Below are 13,987 nucleotides of genomic sequence, written 5' to 3' on the forward strand. Positions count from 1 at the left end.
TTGATCTTATCTGAGAAGCACTTTATCTGTCCTTCCATTCTAAATGAAAGCTTTGCTGGATAGAGCAATCTTGGTTGTAGGTCTTTGGTTTTCATGACTTGGAATACTTCTTTCCAGCCCCTTCTTGCCTGTAAGGTCTCTTTTGAGAAATCAGCTGACAGTCTGATGGGAACTCCTTTGTAGGTGACTGTCCCCTTAGCTCTTGCTGCTTCTAGGATTCTCTCCTTCATTTTAATCTTGGCTAATGTAATGATGATGTGCCTTGGTGTGTTCCTTCTTGGGTCCAACTTCTTTGGGACTCTCTGAGCTTCCTGGGTTTCCTGAAAGTCTATTTCCTGTTCCAGACCTTCTAAGAATTTTAAAATGGCAATGTCGGTAAAGTAGTCAGGTGGTACAACAAACTATTGAGTCTGTAGTTCCTTATTAAAAGTTTCTCACAACAAACTGGTAGAAAGCAAAACCAAAATTATTCCTAGAACTGGTATTGAGTTCCATTCACTGAACAGTCTCTGAACAGGAACGATTTGTTAGGGTACACATGTCATTTCAGTCACACTTCCTGTCATTTATTTTGGGAGCTTTTTTCTGTGCATTTGGCCCATGAGGACACTCAGTACGGGGCTGAAAAAGATGGTACTTTTGAACCAAAGAGATTTAATTTTCCAAGCTACCAACTGTAGGAGTTCTGAGAGCCTGCTGAGTTCCACAAGCAAAGAAAATCACTGTGTGAAATCCAGAAGATCTAGGTCCCTGGTAAATTAATGTAAGTCTGTAGGTTTCTTGAGAATAACAAAGCCTTTAGGGTTGGAAGATACAGGAAGGTAAGAACTGGTTTACTGCAATACATAAAAGTTTATTATTGATTTTTTGAAGGCAAAATATAATAGAAATAAACATCAACAAATTTTGTACAACAAAACAGCTTTCAATATGGAACAGACAGTCCATGAATGTTTTAAAATCTCAGAATGGCTTCCCTTTTTCAGTCATGCTTCCTTGCACTCTGGGAGGGATTGGCATGGGAGAGATGGTGGTGGCACACTGGGTGCAGGGAGCGGAAAGACAGATGGGCTTCCCTAGATTCGAGTCAGCTGGTGCCACAGACTGGATGGGAGGATGCTCTCCACTTTCTCCATGACAAAATTCAACGGGGCAAACAAAGTGCTGAGGAACTGCAAAGAAACAAAGGAACAGATGTCAGGAGAGATCTCATTCAAGAGTATAAAATAATCCTCCCAAGTTCTTCATCTAAAGTCTCTGCATTATAAAAGTCTCAAAAGGCTACAATTTCATATTTGTCTTTATAGGAAATAACAGCTGATGATCAAACCTGCATTCCAGTCCCTAACCCCTAGCTACAAGAGATAAAGGGGTAAGTGTCTCTCTGCCGGCTGGGCCCGTTACCCCTTTGAGAGCTGCCCCACAGTTCTGAAGCCTCCCAGTTTTCAGGATCTCCTAGCTGATCACACAGATGACCAATGAAAGGGACTGAGATGGGTAGCAAGTTGCAAAGAGTCAACAAATGGTGACAAAAGAGTTAAAAAATGGTGACTACATACATGCTTACCTAGCTGGGTATGTAACTCACCAAGTAAAAAAGGGAATTTTTAAGTAGTCAAGTTTGTTGTATGGTTGTGAACTGCTCTGGGATCCTGCAGTCTCCCAAACACCTGAGTAGCCCATGTCATTTCTGAACTACCTGCTTAGTGACATGCCTCATGGGAGTCTGGGGGAGCAGCAAATGGGTCAGTCCATGGACAGCATATCTTGTTGAAGAGGTGCTGCTCTGAGGAGATCTTTGGGATCCATTTTATCTGGTTATTAAACTCCTTCCTGTTTTACATGTAGAGAATAATTTAGCAGATGAAATTCTCTTATAAGAAAGCCAAGTGATTCACCTGAGACTCATATAACATAATCTCAAAACTGTTCTGATTATGTTCTTGTGAATAATCAGCTTCACTTCACAACTACCCAGTACTGGGGAGCAGAGATGCCCACACCCAGCCAGGCGTGAGAAGTGTGTTTGGGAGCATCCCTTACCGTCCCTCTGTCCCTTCAGAACCAAGGTATCCCCTCGTTCAGGTTCAATACCTAGTCTGTGTACTGTGGAGTTGTTTGTCCTAATTCCTTGTCCATAGCACATCATTGTATACACCACAGAGAATTGCCCATAGAAATATAGTAGGATATGAATACATATGCAGAGGAGGAACATGGTTATTAAGTCAAAGAATTAGTGGACAGTACAGGCTTCTCCACTGGTCATATGATTTGTGGATTGTGCATCTTCAAAGAGGGGTATGGTAGGCAAATTTCCCAAATTCATTTGACCTTAGAACCTTTCCTTCTTTTTGAAAGGAACCAGTAAAATACAAACTGAGAAGGCCTGTAATACATCATAGCTGGATCACCAAGTGTGAGAATGTAAAGGAAACTCAAGATAGTATAAGATTTGGAGTCTTTCTCTGTGTCTTTTACACTGATAAAATATATGTACTCAGTAAGGCATGTAGTGCCGGGTGAGAAATAGAGTGTGGGGCCAATCCCCCACTGTCGGAAACCTCAGAGCTTGGAGTTGGGAGGGGGCACTAAGACCCGTACACAGCAAAGTAACAATCCCAGATAGACCCCGAGAGAACTGAAGAAGCACCAGGAGGGTTCAGAGAGAGAGAATCCTTTCTGTTGAAAGGATCGGGAAAAACTTAAAATGAGGCAACTGAAATAGACCCCAAGGGGTGGCTGGGTATCAAAAGGCAGTGATGGGGTAGGGATGACAAGCAAAGAATATGAGCTGGTGGGCCCTCTAAGCTCAATAAACAACTGGAAGAAAAATAAATAACTGGTATGACCAGAAGATAGTAAATACTTTAGCTTAGCTGGAAATTTTACAGGTAGAGCTTAAAAGTAACTAGATGAACCCTGGGGATGGCTGGAAGGCCAGGCTGGATTTGTAGTTAAGAAATAAGTAGCCATGTTAGTACTTGAGCGAAGATGAATGGCTCTTTTTTCAAGTGTGTGTTAGATATATGACAATTCCAATAACTTTTTGAAATTATCCTTTGAGTGTACAGAACTGCTGGAGATGCTCACCCTACAGAATAGACTGCCTACCCTTTTCAGTCTAGGGTTGAATGCAGTTGTAAGCATTGTGGAAGATATTTGGCCCGGAAATGAAAAATTACTTCCCAAGTTGCCTCTGAAAGAGTTTGTAAAGTCCTAGTTATGAGAGGATAATATGGAACAAGTTCACTAATCACATTAAACCAACATGATAACGTTATCAAATTAAAAATACATACCCATTTTTTTTACTTATTTATATTGTTCAGATAACCACCATGCTTCATTAATCACAGCATCTGCCTATCATACTTAGTTCAATGAAGAGCAGCGAGGTGCTAAAGTGGTCTGGATAAACCAGAGATGCTGACAAGGGTTGGAAGGTGGGGCTCAGTGAAGAAGGTGATATTGTTGGTGAAATTATCATACTCTAAGGACTTGACAAAAAACAAATTTAGAGCTGCTGAAGTTGTAATCAGGGGGAGGAACTACTGAAGTGTTAGCACGAGCCGGTGCAGTTGGATGGAAGGCACTGTTTAAAGCCTGTGCACTGGACAGTGCCGGGCACCATAACGCAGGACATCAGGGAGCCTCGGCCTGGGCAAAAGAATGGATGGGGATGTCATCACAAAATTGGTTAAAACACTGTTTGTTTGCTTTTTTGTTTTTGGCACTGACCTGACTTTGATAAAAAGTGCAAAAGGCAAGGCCTCTGGAAATCAAGAGGTGAGCCTGTTCCTGTGTGATGCCTGTAATTGCCCCTATTCCCACAAGGTGCAGCAAGACGCAACAGGGCCTGCCTCCCTGGACTATACCTGCCTTCTCAACAAGTTTTCTCAAGAGATTTAAGTCCCTGCATCTCCAGAGTTTGTGATAATTTACTGTTCTCCCTCACATCTAGAAGGTTCTATCTTTGGGAAATTGAGAAAAGACTCCCTTGAACTTTTTCCTAGAGACCCTAATTCTCTCGAAGCACCCAGTTGTGATGTGCACCTTTCATCACTAAGCTACTTTCCTCCTTGGCACCCTGCCCCACATCCTCCTTCTCACACATCAGCCACAGGGAGCAGCAGACAATGTAATAAGGTATCATAATGTGCTTCCCTTTCATTCAGTAACAAATAAAGGTCAGCAGCTTTCACTAAGTTATTAAAAAAAAGTTTTGTGGAACCTGCCTTGCTTGGAGTGCTCATTTATATTTCTTTGCATGTTTGAAATCTATTTTTTTTTTGTCAGAAACACAACCAATGCACAGAGAAAAACAGCAGTTTCACTCACAGGCTTGGAAAATTAATTGCCAGAAGAATTGTCTGAATGAGCAACCCCACAACACTCTTTCAATGTCCAAAACTGCTTGCTGTCCAGAGGGCAGAGATACATGGTTGTAATACACTATAATTCAACCAGCGTCTTGTGGTGAGAAAAAGCAATTGAACCAGTAAAAAAGAGAAAGTGACACTTCAATCCTTGATACTCCTTTTCCTGAAACACCATTACTTAGAAGGTCATGGCTCCCATGCTTCGTTAACATTCAAAATGCCTCCACTTATCTGAATAAGTTCCAGGTGCCCCATTGCAACCAGACAATTGACATTTCACTGTAATCAATATCAGACTTCAAAGAGGTCAGGGCCTATAAGTGAAGATGAGAGTCAAAAGTCAGTGGGCTCAGTTTCAGGGAAGGAAGGAGAAAGTCTGCACGAGCAAAGACAGGGCCCTTGAAAGCAGAAGGGGTCAGAGTGCTGACCTTCCCACTTTCTGCCAGGGGCTGGGTTTGGAACATAACTTATTTATATGAGCAACCTTATCTTGGTAACCAAACATTCTGGGAAGAGTTAGTCCTGAGTCATTGAGGTAGATTAGATGAGGGGGAAAGCCCTTTGAAACCTCTCATTTCACTATTTTCCAGTGGCTCACACTTTGCTGTGGGCTTCCTCACTGGCTGTGTATCAACACATAAACACACTGGAGAATTCCCAAGCTGCATGTGGCCCAGGGGGTGACAATGAAATCTCTGCATCCACTGAAAGTCATTATCCCAGGGATATCTATCAGGCAAGGAATGAGAATGTAATTTTCACAAGCTGCAAATGGTTGTAGGCAGCCTGTAGGGCAGCTGTGATAACCTGTGGGGGGCTTCGTGAGAGACCCCATAAAATAACAAGGGTAAAAATGCGGAGCAGACTCTGGGGGTGGTGGGGAAGAAGGAGGGTTATGCGGCTCATCTCTTTCGGGCCATCCATCTTCCTTCCCCACGAAGCCTCTCCAGACATTTTGGAAACTGCTATAAATCTTAATGAAGGACAAGATGAATGTGGCCCTCCAGACAGAGGTTTAAAAGCAAACTTATCTAAACCACGTATGAAATTTCTAAGTAGCTGTCCAAATGACCACACCTTGATAGAGTATAAAATATGAGTCCAGTAAAGACAAACTTATATTTCATTCAGTCATTTGATCTTAGACTCTAAACCAAAACCTGAGAACATTACATAAGGAGAGTGCCCCCTTGTCAAACATCCATAATGAACACATCTCTGATACTATGGAGGCTGCACAGCCATCCCTGGAGAATACCCAGTGTTATTCTATTCACTATTCTCCCGTCCTCCAAATCCCGCCCTAGTTAAAGCAGTTTCAGGTGATTAGTCATTTCATTCAATGCAGAGGTTCTCAGTCCTGGTTCCACACCTGAATCACCTGGGGAGTGTCTGGAAACTTGGATGCCCATGCTGCATCCCAGACCAATCAAGTCACACTCCCTTGGGAACTGGGGTGGGGGGTGACATCAGTAATTTTTAATCTTTCCAGATGATTCCAAGGAGCAGCCAGGGTGATCCCTAGAAAGTGCTCACCTCAACAGCTCTGACAGCACACCACACACTTGTACATGTTCTTGGAAGGGAATATGGTCCTCAACCCCTGTTCTCAGAATCTGCTGGGGTGCTTGTTAAAAACATAGATTTCTGGGTGCTAACACTCACAATTCTGAATTTCTCGTGGTGGGGCCATGTGAATTTCATGTACACTAGACCCTGAGACTCTCTGTCTAATCCAAAACTATCACCCAGTGCTATTTTTTTTAGTTCAGTGAATCATATAGAGCCAATGACATATTTTTATATAAGCACATTAAAAAATGTTTAAGAGAGTATAAAATGTAGGAAAAGTAATTGTCTAATGTTGTAAATATACTTATTTCAAAATTTATTAAGTTGTACTCTAATCTTAGACGTTTGGCAACTAGTATTACTCACAGGTTAGCTTAGGAGTAGAATGAATAGCATAGGCATTAATAAAATAGGGAGCATCCAAGGAGGCGACTGGGAAGATATTGGGTACAAAAATCATGCCATGTACAGAAGATGTAAGAAAATTTAAGATCTCTGCCTGGAGAAAAGAGGAGGTAGTCAGTCAGAGGTCAGAGGTGGCCATAAATGTATTGGCTGTATTAAGAATTTGCAAGAGGAAATAGGCTTGATAGTTTCAGAAGGCAGAATAGGACTAGTGGAAGTTAAAGGAAGGCCAATTTTATCACTGTAAAGAAAAGTTCTGAGTGATCCAACAATGAAATGGGCTTTAATGTTAAATGGGTGAGCTCCCCACTGGTGAAAGTATTTAAGACGAATCTAGATGACCTCCAAACTGACCTACTATTGAAGGCAATTTGTTTAAGGTCCCTTTCAACTTTAAGACTCTATGATTATAAGTAGAAAAGAAGAAATGTTAGGCTGTATCTGATTTTTACATTGATTTTTTTCTTCAGAAACCAACCATTTATTTATTTAATAATCATTTATTGAAAACCTAGTATGTGCAAGTCACTGTGCAAAGCTTTGGGGATACAGAGATGAGGAAGACACAGTCCTGCTCTCAAGGAGCTCCCATTCTAAAAGGGGGACAGACAAGTTTCCAACAATTCTGTAATAGTACAATAAATGTGATATTATAGGTATTAATGAAATTCTATGGGATCATAGAGGAGAAATCTAACTCAGCTTTGGAGAAACTTAGAGAGCTGAGTATAAAAGAATAAACAGGCATTAGTAGAGTGGAGAAGTGGGAGTGGTGATGGGGAAGAACATTCCATGCAGAGAAAATAGCACGTGCAAAGGTACTGAGGTGTACAAGACAATGGTGCATCTGGGAAGGGTGGGTAATTCACTATGGCCCAAGAGCAGTGTCAATACAAGAGTTGGGAGAGATGAGGCTGAGGAGGCAAGCAAGGGCCAGATCATAAAGAGTAGGTACCTTATCTTGAAGATAGTGGGAAATCATTGGAGAAATTCAAACAAGGAAGTAACATGCTCAGATTTGCAATTTAGGAAGATTATTTCGGTATCAGTATAAAAGAAAGACTGGCAAAGGATTAGAATGGAAGCAAAGAGACCAGATAAGACTTTTGTAGGAGTCCAGACAAGAAATAATGAAGACCTAAATTGAGAGAGGGGCCATGGGGGAGAAAGAAAAGACATGAATTACTTTGACTGAGGGTCTAGTGGCTTAGCAGGTTACACCCACCAGATTTTAGAGGCTGATAAAGATGGGATGTGAGGAGTGAGGGAGGGAAGAGCTGCTGAGTTTCTGGCTTGAGTAACTGAGTGCGTGGCAGTGCCACTGGCGGAGATCAGGAATACAGGAGGAGAGCAGTTTTGGTGGTGGGGGAGGAAGGGTGATGAGTTCAGTTTTGGAAATGTTGAAATTGAAGTGCCGGTGGGATTTCCAGTTCATCTTCAACACTTGTGAAAATACTCTCGCAATTCCAGTCCCTTAACTCTGCCGAGCAGAAAATGTCAATCATCTGGAAAGGGATTAAATCAACCCAGCCAAGTTAGAAATCATCCTTTCACACTGCACTCACCTTGAAATCAGAATGGAGTTCCAGGAAAACAATAGACATACTTTTCCTTACTCCCTCTGTTTGAAACTCATCTGTGGCAATATCAGTAAACTTACCCTCACTGTTTGTGCAAGTTGCCAGGGTCGGTTTTCAACAAGGACACGGTGGTTCCTGATTATTAATGCAGACAGCCTTTCTGACTCAAGCTCCTCTCCACAACCTTCCTTAAACACTCTTAATGGACTTCCACATTTCTAAATGTCATGTCTGAACACATCTTACTACTACAAGCTTTTCACACCCTCTTCAGTCATTCCTCAGACAAGCCAAAGGTTTGTAATTATTAAAATTTTAATTTAAATCATCTTTGAAAATGTAAATCTCATTTTTCTTGGAAAAAGATCCACAATATATAAAGACTGGAAATAATGTCATTCAACTTATACAAAACTGAATAATCTCCCACATATTTTTCATTTCCTAGGATTCCCTTAATTACACTTATTTAATCCTTTTAGACTTCATGCATTTTGGGGGAACTGTTGAGAATTTTCTTGTGAATAAAACAAGGCAAGGGCATACATTAACAAATAATCTACATTTTCTCATTTGCCCCTCAACCCTTTGATTCCACTGATGATAATGAGAATTAAACAGTAAGCAAATGATCATTATGGGCACATCCATTCCTACATGACTCTCCCCCACTTCTCTTACGTCGCTTCTCTCGCTTTTCTGCCCCTTCCCTGAGGCTTCCCTCTGGCAAATACTCACAGCTTTTGCGAAGACGCCCATAAGTTCCGGGAACTGATGTGTTAGGAGGGCCAGCATGGCTGTGAAGGAACACAATCCAGCAGTAAAGAGAATAAAGAAGGGGAGCTCCTTCTTTGGGTAAACTGAGACTTCATGGAAAGCTGTGGAGAAGGTCACAAGGGAAGCGTCAGAGCTGGAATAAATGCGTTCTCGGGGAATTACTCTACGTGGGATGGACTCCTTAGAGCTTTGGCCAAATAAAGCCTGTTATAGATGAAAAAGGCAGGGCACTTGAATGAACCAGAGTCAACATTGGAGCTGATCTTGGCTGCCTACCCACTTTTCCCAAGTCCATGTTCAACCTTCAGCACTCCCTCTAGAAGCACGATAGAGTTCATTTGGGGATGTCACACATTCATGGTCAGGGACAGTAACACCACCTATGCCTAATATATAACATACCTTTCTCTAAAGCAAACACAAATAAAACAAAACTTTATTCAAATTATAAAACACATGTTCATTGTAGAAAACCTGGAAAATCCAAAATAAAGCATACTGAAAAAAAATCCTGTCTCTAGATTTTCACCTTCCTGTAATTTTTAATCATAATGCAGTGATATTAGTTTATCTTGTATTTTTTCTGGGCACACTCTAGGTGTGCTGATGGAGGGGCCACCCAGACAGAGACATCCAGCATGGACCTAGTATGCTGGCCTGTTCAGGCTCCAGGGCTAGAGATAAAGACTGGGAGGGTCGTCTGGCACAACTGCAGGAGGCTCTTGATGATAAATATACTCAAAACCTCAACCCCAAAATAAATAACTGGTGTTCTTTAGAGCACATTTCATAACTTTTAAATTTCAAATGTTGGGTTTGGGCAAACTAAAAAACTGTGGCACAAAAATGAGAAAATTGACTTTCGGCTTTCTGGGACCCTGTGACTGCCTGTGCCCTGGGCCTGCCAGTGAGAAGAGCAGCAGCTGCCAAGGCGCTGGTGCAGAGAAGTAGTGAAACTTCAGTGAGCAATCCTGCACTGCGCCGAAATGATCTAAGTGCTCCACTTTCCTCAGGAAATCCAAGACCCTAAAGGCCTTTCCTCTACCACTCAGCTCTCATTACTTAGATCCCCAAACAGTAATCTGCTCTGCTGAGACTGAGGGCGGAGAGGGGCTGGGAGGGAGAGAGGGACAAAGCACAAATAAGCATATACACCTGAATCCAGGGAAGTCAAACTGCCAGGATTTAAACATGGGGCCCCCTGCCTTGGGGCCACCTTGGCAACAATGGTACTTTTGGTGTACAAAATGTGGGTAGCACTTAAAACAACTGACCCTCTCCATATCCCACCCTCAAAGCCCAGTCCCACTAAGAAACTGTGAGGAGAGATTGATCAGACTTGGATCATTGCATTCAATTAAATAAATGTGAGCCACAATTTCCTATTTCAGGCTGATAAGAATTATGCCTGGAGAGCTACTTTTAAGAACTGTGATTTTGTTCTAATAGTGAATCTATCCCCATGGAAACTCAATTGGACTCAAATAAAACATTTTAAAACAGTATACTTTTTAGAAAACTATCTACACCAGAAAACTGAAACTTTAACAAAATATCTCTGTGAAAGAGAAGTCAAAAAGTAAACTACAGGCCTATAACAGGGATTTCTGAAATCAAATGTAACATAGTGTTAGATACCAGACTCTTTCACAATAAAACATAGACAGTGAAGAACATGCCACTGCGATTTCCCAGTTCCCTAAGTAACAAAGTTCACATTGGGGCTGGCTAGCAAGGAAACAAGTAAGCTACCTCCTGATACTTCAATTTGAGACAATGATTCGTTTTGCACCCAGACCCCACCATGTTGGAGATTTATGACTGACTTAATAACACTGGTGTTCGACTATTTACTATGCACGGAGGGCTCCAAAGTTACACTGTTCTTCTGAGCAAAGTATTTAAATATGTTACAGCTATGAGGTATGATATAACTGGGGCTGGTAAAAAGGAAGGGGTGGCAGGAGAGTGGATGGGGAAAAGGGAATAGCTTAAATTTGGAGCTTATTATCTGAGGGAGCAAAATATGTCCTCAGTTAGGGCCATATGAAGAGCCTGGACATGATTCTCTACACAGTATGATTTGATAATAACCAGTTAGCCAGAACTATCAAAACAATATTGTACCACAGTACACCAAATCATACTTTCCACATGTGGTGTGTGTCACCAGACTGCTAGCTTGTACAGTGCTCAAGGGTAGGGAACCCTCTTTGTGCTGTACACAGTGCTGGGGCTGCACGTGTTCTCTGCACATGGTGTACCAACACACTGCTAGCAACCCGAGATGCTCACGGGAAATCCCTTTGGCCAAGAGCACTGCATCACTGCGGAGAGCACGCCTGCCCCACCCCACAACTCCACTTCTGGCAACGATGCCAGAAGGTCCTGGTGCCGCCCTCCCATCCGTGACTCATTTGCAGCTCCTTCTGAAGTCAATGCTTCCTCTACAAACTCCAGTCCATGCAGATTGCATCTAACCAGTGGAGGGCCCCAGCAGCACCCTGCCTGCGGGACCAGCCCAGTCAACATCAGCCCCAAACTAGGGATCTCTGTGCTCAGGCACACATGATGCCTCTTCATCTAAATTTCAGTCTTCTGGGGCCTTTCCCTTTGATGGATCTGAAGAGATTTGGAGGAGCAGGAAGCCAAACCCACTCACAAAACTCACTTTAATGCATACGCTATCAAATAAGGACAGGGTTTGGAAGAAGAGTAATAAAAAACAAGAACATTATAAACAAAAATCATTCTCGACTCTCCCCATCCCCCTCACTGGCTGAAGAGAAAATATAGAGTGGTGAGACTTACACGGGAGCAATTCTCGGTCTGCTGTTTCTGTGCAGATTGGGTAAGGGTAAAACAGATGCCCTTTTTCTAAGGGATAAGGGATCATCCGAAAAGCTGAAAAGGAGAGACAATACGTTAGAGGTTCAATATGTGTCTCCTAACTTTTCAATGTCAAAAAGGGCCTTTTGAGTGTTTTTATAATGGGAATACTTCTTCAAATAACTCCCAGAAAGGACACAAAACTTCCCCAAGCTCTGAGGCACGTGCCAGATAAACTGTCAGAGGTGCATTATGATGTTTGACTCACACATTAATGTCACACTATATATTCTGGGCAAACCTCACAAAACTGGGTGGGGATGGGGTACAGAGGAGTAGGGAAACCATCAATTCTAATGCCCGGGGTTTCCTCATCTATAAAATATTATCAAAATGTCATGAACACTAACTGAATATAACTCAACTGACAGCAATAGTGCAAACCTGGATTGAAATGCTTCCCCAAGAAGTAAATGTAGACTGACTTGTTGGAGACTGTTACAGATGTACAAATATGAAAGGCATTCTACAATGCCTATTTTAATAATATATCTATGTGGATTACAATTCCAACCAAGATGGATAGAATAAAAAATATAAAAATGACTTGGGGAGTATTTCTAAACTTTATGAAATTTTTAAATCTTCAATATCATGTGGGAAAAAATGTATGAGGAGAGACTGATTAACTGCATTTTGATGTCAGGCCACCTAAATTCTGTTTCTGTGGCATCAGACAATATGAGGTTTTGTGCTGAATTATGGCTTTCCAATAATCCATCCCTCCCATTATCACATGTGTTACTCTCCCTATTACAATGTCATCAGCATGTTAGTCTCACTGTCCTATGAACACTGCTCATAGAGGCAATTTTTCTTCAACAGATGTCCTTTAACTACAGAATGTTCTAGATATAAAATATAAAAACTGAGCCCTACTCTGGGAATGTTGAATATCAATCCTTGCCTTCATGTGTGTCAAAGAGGGGTGGGGGCAACACAGGACTCTTCAGTTTTAAATGCAACATTTCAAAGAATTGTAGCTTCATCCTTAGCTGTGTGATTACCTAAGCCTTCTCAAAATGCTGTCAATGTACATATTTATCTTTTGCATACTTATTTCAAACAGGAATCAGAAATGAAGAATCTTCTCCCTCACAAGAAATGACAAGGTTCCATTGTAACCAGCATCAGTGCACATATGGTATTTATTCTGGTGTCTGAATATTATTTAAAAGTAAAAACATTATGTATGTGATTCCAGCATTCGGAATGCAGTCAATCTACACCACAGTGGTATCACTCTGGGGTTACAGCACATTGCCACAGAGAATATAAATCATTATAAATGTGGGATTAGAGCAGAGCCAGTTTGCTGAGGTAAAAATGTTATCAATTTTCCTCTTGTAACAAAAACCTCTTAAACAGAGATTAAAACATTAGAAATACCCCAGTCTTTAACTGTTCTTAAAATGAAAGGCTCACCCTAGTTTAATCAGACCTTAACGTTCATGCAAACAAAGATGACTTTTGCCCACTACAATCAGCCAAGACAAGAGCTCCCTCCCCATACAGGTTGTTAACACACAAAGATCACTGGAAGGAACCACATCTTTCTCAACAAAACTAAGCTTGCAAGAGAAGGAAAAAGACTACAAATCCAAAAAATACCTTTAGTGCCTTTAGAGGATACGCTAAAATCTCTTTGGGGAATTGGTGCATTTAAATTTAAAACTGCAACATGGAAGTACTTTAATACCCTTTCTCATATATGATGACACCTATGAAAGCATCCCCAAAATGTGGAAAACCTATGTGGAAGGTTGGTACTTATTTATTTACTTATTTTTTTGAAATCTGGATTCTCCATGTGCAACTGGGCTGCTGTAATTAAGAATCTATTCAGTTTTCAAAGTGGCTACAAATTTGAATGCTAGATTTTATTCAAAAAATTGAAATCAGTTTGTACTTCAAGGAGCAACAGGAGTACAGGATCTTGAGAGTGTTCAACCATAGAAATCAAATGATTAGTTGGTATTTTTTCCAGTCAGATGACAAATGTTTTTTTTTACTTCAGTATTTGGCATGCATACTGAATTTTATGCATCAACTTGGTCTTCTTCTTCTTCTAATCAGTTCTGGTCTCTTTGGAGAGAGAGGGTGGAGACACTGATTATATACAACTTAAAAAAAAGACACACACACACACACACACACACAATTCTTATAGTGTCCTCCCTTGATTGCAAAGATGCTTATGGTGCTCTTAAAAATTGCTTTTTCTCATGTCAGTTGTTATATACATAGAGTTTATAAAGTAATATTAAGACTTTTGGCTTCACTACACAAAAGCAAATCCAATTTTTGTTTGCGATTCTATCCTTCAGCCACCCTGCTGTGCAGGGTCAGCAAAGTGAGAGATAAGCAGTGGAGGCTGGGGAG

The 13,987-nt window shown here is 41.2% G+C and overlaps 1 protein-coding gene across 9 annotated transcripts in view; it reads right to left on the reverse strand.

The window, feature by feature from the left end:
- Positions 1–205: 205 nt before the first annotated feature.
- ST7 (suppression of tumorigenicity 7) overlaps positions 206–13,987 on the reverse strand; it is a 307,476-nt gene continuing 293,694 nt past the window's right edge. Inside the window, exons 15-17 of one of the 9 annotated variants that reach the window (XM_053662963.1) lie at positions 11,528–11,620; positions 8,678–8,817; positions 206–1,172 (exon numbers count right to left, since the gene is read on the reverse strand). In XM_053662963.1, the coding sequence (XP_053518938.1) occupies positions 1,077–1,172; positions 8,678–8,817; positions 11,528–11,620 (329 nt within the window). In that variant the 3' untranslated portion in view covers positions 206–1,076. Of the gene's footprint in view, positions 1,173–6,206; positions 7,865–8,677; positions 8,818–11,527; positions 11,621–13,987 lie in introns of those variants that run through there. The other 8 variants (XM_053662965.1, XM_053662969.1, XM_053662967.1 and 5 more) reach the window with 8 other exon arrangements.

Source organism: Artibeus jamaicensis, unplaced genomic scaffold (assembly GCF_021234435.1).
Source record: "Artibeus jamaicensis isolate MK-2021 breed Jamaican fruit bat unplaced genomic scaffold, CSHL_Jam_final contig_311, whole genome shotgun sequence".
NCBI classification, from domain to species: Eukaryota; Metazoa; Chordata; class Mammalia; order Chiroptera; family Phyllostomidae; genus Artibeus; species Artibeus jamaicensis.